At 41.7% G+C, this 9,999-nt stretch overlaps 1 protein-coding gene and 1 long non-coding RNA gene across 2 annotated transcripts; both read left to right on the top strand.

Annotated features, from left to right (window-relative positions):
• The first annotated feature begins 421 nt into the window (after nt 1-421).
• On the top strand, nt 422-1,792 carry LOC309702636. The gene is made up of 4 exons (XR_014275656.1): nt 422-726; nt 956-1,123; nt 1,249-1,404; nt 1,629-1,792. It is a non-coding gene; the product is annotated as an uncharacterized lncRNA (long non-coding RNA).
• Nucleotides 1,793-3,215: 1,423 nt separating this feature from the next.
• Nucleotides 3,216-6,487, top strand: LOC309702618 (uncharacterized protein). The gene is made up of 2 exons (XM_082527253.1): nt 3,216-3,275; nt 5,915-6,487. The coding sequence occupies exon 2, from the start codon at nt 5,940-5,942 to the stop codon at nt 6,363-6,365; it is 426 nt and encodes a 141-aa protein (XP_082383379.1). The 5' UTR covers nt 3,216-3,275; nt 5,915-5,939; the 3' UTR covers nt 6,366-6,487.
• Nucleotides 6,488-9,999: the final 3,512 nt, after the last annotated feature.

Raw genomic sequence — 9,999 nt, 5'->3', positions numbered from 1 at the left:
GACATGCTGAGCCTCCTGGCTTTGGGCTGGAACAAAAGGAAAGTGGAACAACTGGGCCGCACTTTGAGCCAGAGATATCTAAAGGTCATTTTTTCAACACCCATTTTAATGTGTGTGGTAATGGGGGAAAACACCAGTACTCTAAAAATGTCCATATGAATGACATTTATTAATGTATTCTTAGATCATAAGGATCCTTAGAGAACAAGTGGAGAGCCTGAATGCGATCAGAAATGAGCTGGTTGTGGATGACGACACACTGCAGCAATGGGTGGCCGATGTGCAGCAATGGGCTGAAGGTGAGTCTCAATATAATGCACTCGTGTATAACAACAGGACCCACCATGGCCTCATTAAAGAACTTAAGATCTTTCTGACAGTGTCAACAAACAATGAAAAATAAGCCTTGTAAAAGCAGAATTGATGGCAGAGTCGTTGCGTTTGATCAAATTGGATTGGACCTGGGTTGAAGTGATGTCGTACTAGTTGGTTTTATAAAGCTGAACACCAACATACTTGTTATCTCATGATAATGCAGCACATGAAGGCTCCAGATGTCTTATAATGAATATCATCAAGTCAGTGATTACAGAGTCCACTGTAGTTTGGTGACTGTTACTCATCCTGTGTTCTGATTAATATTCCTCTCACTTAGAAACGGATCAAACTGATGGCAGCCTTGGAGCGTTGCAGGCACGAGTAGAGGAGCTTGTCGTCATCATCAGAGTGCGAACACAAAGTCTTTACACACAAAATGGTGTCACAGTTTCTTTGAAATGGACCGTTTGATGCTCAGTTTGTACAGCTCGTACAGCTACTTTGTAAACAGAATAAAATCAGATCCAGGTTTGTTTGAGCTGGATGTGATTTGTTCTAGCAAACAAATTGATGAGTGTAGATTAAAATGTAAATATATGCATTATGTGAAGGTGTTCCTTTTTATGATTATTTACAGATAGCAACAAGAGGCGACACAGAATTCACAAGGTCATCTTAGATGAGAAGAAACGCTTGGCGGCTGCTGTTGACGACTACAACAAGCTCGCTGAACCAACAAAGCAAATCGTATCCAGTGATGCCCTCATGCAGACCGACGTTTGGCCCTGGCAGAGCACAAGTGAACGTAAGCTCTTGATTTCTAAATATCCTTTTTAAACAAACTCCCAGTATCTGAGCAGTAGTTGAATGTTTTGTTCTTGAATCATAATATGCTGCTATGTTTTCCCATCTGATGTTGTTAAACTGCAGCTGCTGCTGACCTCCGGACAAAGAGAAAGGTCTTTGAGAAGGTGATGGCTGTGAGGCGCCTGAGAGAGGAGGAGATGATCCTTTGCAGGGAGATGCAGCATCACTGGACAGTGTTGCGAATGCGATCTGTGGTGTTGGGGACAATCTCCTCAGACTGTAAGCACATCTTTTATTTATTTATACATTTGGTGATGAATTGATTGAAAATAATAGCAGATGCTAAAGTCTTACTGGATCTTTTACCTATATTTGGGTTGCTAGCTAACACTGCCTTCTCCCTTAAAAAAAAGTTTAATTACATGATCCTAACTCCTTGTGTTTATGAGGTGAGGGTTGTTTGTTTGTTTTACTTATATTTAATAGTTTTGTTGTTTTTACAGCCTCCCTTGTTGGCATGTCGGAGGATGCACAGAAAGGACTCCATAGCCTGGTTTAAAACAACAAAGTGAACTGAAAGCTGAAACGCTCAAAGTAAAGGACGTGTACAAGAGAATCCTCAGCCACCAACCACTCCTGGAAATGGACTCGGAGGAGGAGGAGGACGTTCCAGACGATGCTGCTGAGAGTGATTTGAGCACTTCTGATGAAGACTGATTGTGTCATCGTTGATGTTTTGTTTGCTAGAATAAAAAGTTAATCACATCTGTTTAATGTGATTTTTATAATGTCTGTTTCAGAAATTGCTTATCAACAGACATTTTACATGTTGAGAAGAAAAATGTAATTCCCTTGGTGCAGTTGTTTACCCTGAATCATTCTTTCCCATCTAATTTAATGACTAGTGCACATGTTCAGATACAATAACATAATTTAATTCATGGGATGCTTTCTGGGCTGCTCAAATTACCACAAAATGTAAAAGCACCAGGCAGCACACTCACAAGGACATTTTTTGTTCAGTGTTTTGTTGAAGAAATCAACAAGTACAACTGAGATGTTTGCTGTAGTGGTGTGTTTGTTAAGAAGCATGCCAGCACACTGGTGAACTGACAGTCCCAGAATGCACCCGAGCCAGTGACTCGCCCCAGAACAAATGACATTAATTATCTAGAAAGACAACCGTGATCAAAGAGTAAGTAAAAGAGTAGGAAACAAAAGATAAGGAAAGGTACTGTGGGGTAGGAAAGAAAGGCCAGAGCTGTGCAAAATGACCTCCAGCAGGCCACAAATATGCACGTCTGTTCAAACGGTCAGATACTGACTCCATGAGGGTGGTATGAGGGCCCGACGTCCACAGGTGGGGGTTGTGCTTACAGCCCAACACCGTGCAGGATGTTTGGCATTTGCCAGAGAACACCAAGCTTGGCAACTTTGCCACTGGCGCCCTGTGCTCTTCACAGATGAAAGCAAGTTCACACTAAGTACTTGTGACAGAGTCTGGAGACATATTGGAGAACCTTCTGCTGCCTGAAACATCCTCCAGCATGATGGTTGGGCAGTGAGTCACTAATGGTGTGGGGTGGCATTTCTTTGGGGGACCGCACAGCCCTCCATGTGCTCGGCAGAGGTAGCCTGACTGCCATTAGGTGCTGAAATTAGATCCTCAGACCCTTTGTGAGACTATATGCTGGTGCGGGTGGCCCTGGGTTCCTCCTAATGCAAGACAACGCTAGACCTCATGTGGCTGGAGTGTGTCAGCAGTTCCTGCAAGACGAAGGCATTGATGGACTGGCCCGCCCGTTCCCCAGACCTGAATCCATTTGAGGACACCTGGGACATCATGTCTCACTCCATCCACCAACTGCACCACAGACTGTCCAGGAGTTGGCAGATGCTTTAGTCCTGGAGTCTGGGAGGAGATCCATCAGGAGACCATCTGCCACTTCATCAGGAGCATGCCCAGGTGTTGTAGTGAGGTCATACAGGCATGTGGAGGCCACACAGACTACAGAGCCTCATTTTGACGTGTTTGAAGGACATTACATCAAACCAGATGAATGATTCTGTATTGCACTGATTAAGGAACCAACCCAATAGCAGCTAAAGGCATCCTCTTCACATTACTTCACTCAGTAAGTTTATACTATGTTTAATGTGCATTTTCTTCATCAGTTTAGAACATAACATGTTAGCGCTCCCTGGTTCTTTTTGGAGACAGATCCTGAGACAGCAGGCAGCTTTGGAGAACTCATGCCAGCTGTGGTCATTAAGGAATACTTTGATTTAATATTGATTTCATGACAACTATCCTCAGGCACATATTCCTGGATATACACAATGACACGAGTAAACTCCCATTTTAGAATCATGGCCTTCTTCGATCTGACTTACTGCCTCAGACTTTGGCCCTGTGTCCCCAAAACTACAGAGAATCCATGACACTGGGTAAGAGGCCTTGATCATGTTATAAGTGAGAGAGTTTGGTGTAACAGTGGTCGAACATGCCAAATCAATCCACAACATACTGCCATTCCCCAGCTGTAACCTGCATATGCATCAAACCAAAACCCAGTACCACAGCCACATGATAGACATACAGATGAGGTTAAAGGGCTGTGTCATGTTGCCAGATAGCTTCATCCCAAAAAAGATCAGCATTCTTCAAAAACAAAAGTTTGTGAATATTTGCTGTATTGCCAGGCCTGAACCAACCTGTTAAACTTATCAAATTATTGTCATAGATATGAACCTATTGACTGAAACGGAATAATCCATTCAAGCCTCCATCATCATCCAAGATCACTGTTAGTATTCAGATTATTTTATCTCTATTTTCCTCTAGAATGTTTTGAAAATCAGTATTTGATCAACAGACTTTTTAAAAGTGTATTTTGATCCTATTGTTTACACGTGTAATTGCATTTTTATTGACATTTTGACAGGAAAACCATTAATCAAATTGTATCTTTGGTATCTAATAATAATATTAACAATAAAAGTAATGTTACATATGCAATATGCACACAATAATGATGTGCAAACAAACAAGAATAATAGAAAAAAATGACAATTAAAAGAAAAAAAATAATACCCTGTATATAAAAACCACATATGACCACGACTCCAAATGTGCAATTGTCACTGCATCTAAACATGACAGATGACATATTACAAACAGGTAGAAACGTATAATATACAACATGTTGTGAAGCTGGTACTGGTGCAGTTAGCTTTGCTTTAGGCTCCCATACACAGCACTGCTGACCCTAATCACCTCATACAAGATGTTACTTACTTTACGTGCAGTGCAGTATTGCTTTAACTTGCAATATGTTACAATAGCCAAGTCACTTCTATATTTATGAGCATGTAGACAATAATGTTGGCTGATATGTAAAACTATGAGATATCGAGTGCTGGGAAGATATTATTGATGGATCAGATTCATGAGTGTTTTATGTACTTAAGCCACAGTTAGAGAGTGAAACAGAGACTGACACTGGTTAGAATTGTACAGTAAATATTTTATTTTGAACTTTTATGCTGAACTACAAACTGTGAACTGTGCGGTCTCTGCCACCTGTGGTGCCTGGTTTACTGTGTGTAAAACTGCGCAGGTTCCCATGTGTCATCCCACACTTTGCCACTGTCAGGAGAAAAACACAACAAACAACAACCACACACACACTAACCCCCAGCAGTCTGGTCCTATGACAGCATAACTAAGAGCTGAGCTGAACCAGCCCTAACTATAAGCTCTATAAAGAAGTGAAGTCTTACGCCAACTCTTAAAAGTGTTGACCATGTCCACCTCCAAAACTCATAATGGACTTTGGAGGTGGACAGCTATCAAGCTCCTCACAGAAGAGCAGCTTGACAGCTAAAAGCTCCCAATTTACTTTAGTCCAAATACATGAGTTCAAATTGAGGTGATAACTATTTATCAACAATATGAATGTCTGTTCCCGTCCAACAAAGCTGTTACTACATACCATGTTGAGCAGGGCTTCCACTTGACTTTAACTTCTTCTTTTTCCTGAAAAACATGATATAAACAAACAATTAAAGACATGCAAGTTGCATACAAAAAGGAGCCTACAAACATTTGTGTACTATTGAATGGCTCAATATATTATACAATTAGTTTACAAAAACATAAGAACCACTACAATGCTTGTACTGCCAGCATCGAGTGCATGTCAGCAAAGCAACACTGCTTACATTGTGGCTCACAAGCAAAACTAACTGAAGCAGATGTTACTGAATGGGAAGGAGCACCTCCACATCAATCACTCCTTCTGAGCATGATGTCAGGAGGACTTTAAAGAACGTAAACATCAGGAAGGCAGTTCGACCAGGTCGTATCAGGTGGTATGTTCCTATTTAATGTCCTATTTGGAGCGAAATCCAGACTCAGTGGCTGAATTAGTGAAGATTCATCAAATACAAAAGCTTATGGATAGTCAGTCAGGCACAGTTCAAATCCGGGAAGTCCAAAGATGCAAACAAATCTGCACAGCAGCAGGCTAAATTACTTACATTTACAACTCTCCTGTCTACTATCTCTTCATATTTGAAAATCTTCTGTGTACGGTGTTTTCAGCATTCTGAAAAATAACAAAGGAAATATTTACATGAGGTCTGTAAAACTGAAGAAAATGAAAGAATGAAACAAAATGAAAAAAGAAATCTTATCAAACTTAACGAACCTGTCATGTGTTTTGTACATTTACAATAACATAACGTCTAACCTTTCCTTTTCCTTTTTTTGGTTGGGACATCCGAGGTGTACGCCGTAGAAATCGAGGGAGATGCAGGAAGTGGAGATGGAGAGGAAGATGCAGGAGGAAGCAGAGATGAAGAGGAGGATGCAGGAGGAAGCAGAGATGAAGAGGAGGATGCAGGAGGAAGCAGAGATGAAGAGGAGGATGCAGGAGGAAGCAGAGATGAAGAGGAGGATGCAGGAGGAAGCAGAGATGAAGAGGGGGATGCAGGAGGAAGCAGAGATGGAGAGGAGGATGCAGGAGGAAGCAGAGATGAAGAGGAAGATACAGGAGAAAGCAGAGATGAAGAAGAGGATGCAGGAGGAAGCAGAGATGAAGAGGGGGATGCAGGAGGAAGAACAGACAAAGAGGATGCAGGAGGAAGCAGAGATGAAGAGGAGGATGCAGGAGGAAGCAGAGATGAAGAGGAGGATGCAGGAGGCTGACAGAGGAAGATGTTGGTTCAGGCTCTAAATGAAGAATAAATTGCTGGTTTAGAGCCTCTGGGTCTGGGACTGGTCCAGCATCCACACTGTCAGCAGAGGATGGTCCAGCTGCTGGTGGAGAACTTTTAGCAGGAGGTGAAACTTGTAATTCTGCAAAATTTTAAATACTAAATATTCATTAAAAGGGGTTGAAAATGTACAGGACACATAAACACATAATAAGTAGTGATTTGCATGTTTTCAGTTAGGTTTTTACTAAAGTTACAACTTGTAAATATTGGCATCAAGTAAGTCATCTCACACCCTCACTGACCCAAATCATTCAGTACAAGTGCCCTCGGGGGTAGTGTGACATCTGTAGTGCTTTTCTACATTGTACATTAATAAATTAATGAGTGTGACTATAAATCCAGAGAGCTAATGACTTTTATCCTCTGATGACACTACTTTCCTGAATTTGTAGTGCACAACATTTGACACTTCAACCTAGTACTGTGACTTCAGAGTTCTGTACAGTGGTGATGCTAACGACCTCAGGGAGGTAATCAGGTGACCTCTTAAGAAGTATATAAGTGTATAAGAATCTTTGTGTTCATATTGGTAACATGTTTACATATGTACTTGTTATACTAGAAAGTCTCAAAGAGAAGTATCAGGTGTGGTGTTCGAGAAGATTTGTACAATTACATTTGTATAAACATGAGTGTGAAAGACCATAATATACACACACACACACACAAATACAAAATTGTTAAGTCAGGTAACAGCAGAGGTTCACGATGGCTAGCTTTGGTGATGTGAACACCACATGGGGAGGTAATAAGGCAGATATAACACTATTTTCATGTTAGCCACAGGACATGTAGGGCAGCTGTCACCTCACAGCAAGAAGGTTACTGGTCTGAACCTTGGCTGAATAATAGAACAGAACAGAACAGAATAGAGTAGAGTTGAATAGAATAGAACAGAATAGAGTAGAGTTGAATAGAATAGCTGGTGACTCTGAACTATCCTCGTCTTCACCATCTTGTTTGTCTCTATGTACCTCGTGGTGAACTGCCTACTTATCTAGGGTGTACCATGAGTATCACCCAAAGACAGCTAGGATAGGCTACCTGATAAGGACACCTGGTTACAGATAATGGACAAAGCATATCTTACTTCTCAGAAGGTGTTCATAAAGCTTCCTCATCTTCATGAGGATGTCACGTGCAGCACCTTCCGCTGGTTCGATGTGAGAGATCACGTCCCCTACTATACGGCCCTTACGGTCAAACTGTCCAAGAAACAGAATTGGCTGGTAGCCCAGGGCGTGTAGTTTTGAAACCTGCAAGAACAACAAAGAAAAACATGCAGCCAGTCTTTCATGTAAGCAAACGGATGTATAACAAACCTTTAAGTTTCACATCTTTGTTGTTTTATTGTTGTAGATAGTTAAAAAGTATTTATGGTGACCAAACCTGTAAATGTATGATAAAGTCCATCTTGAAATGTTTTGTCTCAATTAAGAGATTACAAGAGAGCCGGAGATCGACAGACGGATTGGGGCTGCAGCTGCAGTAATGCGGACGCTGCACCGGTCCGTCGTGGTGAAGAGGGAGCTGAGTGTAAAAGCGAAGCTCTCAATTTACCGGTCGATCTACGTCCCTACCCTCACCTATGGTCACGAGCTGTGGGTAGTGACCGAAAGAACGAGATCGCGGATACAAGCGGCAGAAATGAGCTTCCTCCGAAGGGTGGCTGGCCTCTCCCTTAGAGATAGGGTGAGAAGTTCGGCCATCCGGGAGGGGCTCAGAGTAGAGCAGCTGCTGCTCCACATCGAAAGGAGCCAGCTGAGGTGGTTCGGGCATCTGACAAGGATGCCCCCTGGGCGCCTCCTGGGTGAGGTGTTCCAGGCATGTCCCACCGGGAGGAGGCCCCGGGGCAGACCCAGGACACGCTGGAGAGATTATATCTCTCGGCTGGCCTGGGAACGCCTTGGTGTTCTCCCGGATAAGCTGGAGGAGGTGGCTGGGGAGAGGGAGGTCTGGGCCTCTTTGCTTAGGCTGCTGCCCCCACGACCCGGCCTCGGATAAAGCGGATGAAGATGGATGGATGGATGGATGGAGATTACAGTCGTAAATATTGAGTAAATTGCGAGAATAGGGTTAAAAATACTGAATTAATTACAGAAAAGATGCACTGCTAAAATAGAGCAGTACTAACAGTAGCTGGGTGGCCAAGCAAGTGACTTACACAGGAGAATACATTACAAAAGGAAACATTAAATAAACTTTTGCAGAAGTAGTTCTCTTGGTACACAGACTGCTCTGTGAAAACATTTCAAGTTTGATATCAGCTGATTAATATTTTCAGTGAGGTAACCCATGAATCGAGTGAAATTATTCTGTTTGCCCTCTAAGACCAACCTGCAATTGTTTTGTTGTGAAGTAGCCTGTCAGAAACTGCACATGACAAACTTTGCCAGCTTGCCCCCTCCATCCATCCATATGGATAAACAAAAAAACGACACATTTAAAATGTAACCTAAACCATTTAGGCAACCCCACTCTCCATCAATTCCGACCTTTTTGCATACACTATTGAAAATATCACGTTATGCTATAGGCTACATGCCGTTAGGCAGAGGGCTCTTTTGAGCCCATTTTTCGTTACAAATTTTAGGATGATCTCATGGAAATCTGTGAATAAATACAAAGTTTTCAAACTGAAGTCAGTGACGGGAAGACATCACACTTTTTAGAGATGGAACTGCAGAAAAACCTAAAACCTTGACATGATTATGAATAATAGAATTATGGACGTTTCTCCGTTTTTGTGGATTAGCCTTTCCATAACTAACGTCAACTACTGTCCTACTTTGGTAAGATTGAAATTAATGTCTTTGACTGTCTTTAGTAGGTGTCTCCTGTGAGAAAGTTAGAACACCGTCCAACTGTCTAAAGATGCAGTCTTTAGCCTAACTGGTTGTTACTGACTCAGCGATGCTCGCAGACATTTACGCACTGTGTTGTAACCTGATTGTGACAGAACAGTGACGTTGTTATTGGTAGTTTGAAGGGTACGGTGTTGGGGGTGGTGCATGTTAAAAGTTTTGAGAAGCACTGGTTAGACATGTTAATTGTTTTTGGTGTAACATATTGGCAACATTAACACATTAATTTGCTAAAGGAAAAATAGGCAGTTCCCAATTGCCTGTGAAAACGACCATTCTGCCCTGTTCTTGTAATGACCACAGTCAGTCTTATTCGTTCTCATACATTTTGGTCTATTTATTTACTAATTTCAGCAAGCATAATGCCTAGGAAAGAGAGGCTGAGAAAGGAGAAAGAAAGGGATCTACAACAGGCAGCCCAGGGAAGCAGTTCTCTGCTCTCTTGGATGAAAGCAAAGGAAAATGAAGATGAAAGGTCAGAGTCAAGGGCAGAGTCAGGTTCTATTTTAATGTTTTAATGTAACCTGCTCCTTGCAGTTAATTCTATTGGAAAATCTTAAAAGCTGTTCACACTTAGTTTTTAATGAACTTAATCAGCAGGCATTGAGCTAACTATTATTTTGTACCTACGAAAGTTATTTCTATGTTACAAGACTTGCAGTATGGGTTATTATTAAAACTATCTGTTTAAGCTTATTATTATGATAAATAATAATACTACTATTAT

This window comes from Aulonocara stuartgranti (assembly GCF_965226115.1).
Source record: "Aulonocara stuartgranti genome assembly, chromosome: 3".
NCBI lineage: Eukaryota > Metazoa > Chordata > Actinopteri > Cichliformes > Cichlidae > Aulonocara > Aulonocara stuartgranti.
Note: the sequence above shows the minus strand (reverse complement) of the source record. Positions and strands in the feature narration are given on the sequence as shown.

What these genes read in the sequence shown, in the direction of transcription:
- LOC309702618 (XM_082527253.1), top strand. Translation starts at nt 5,940, where the DNA reads ATGCAGGAAGTGGAGATGGAGAGGAAGATGCAGGAGGAAGCAGAGATG.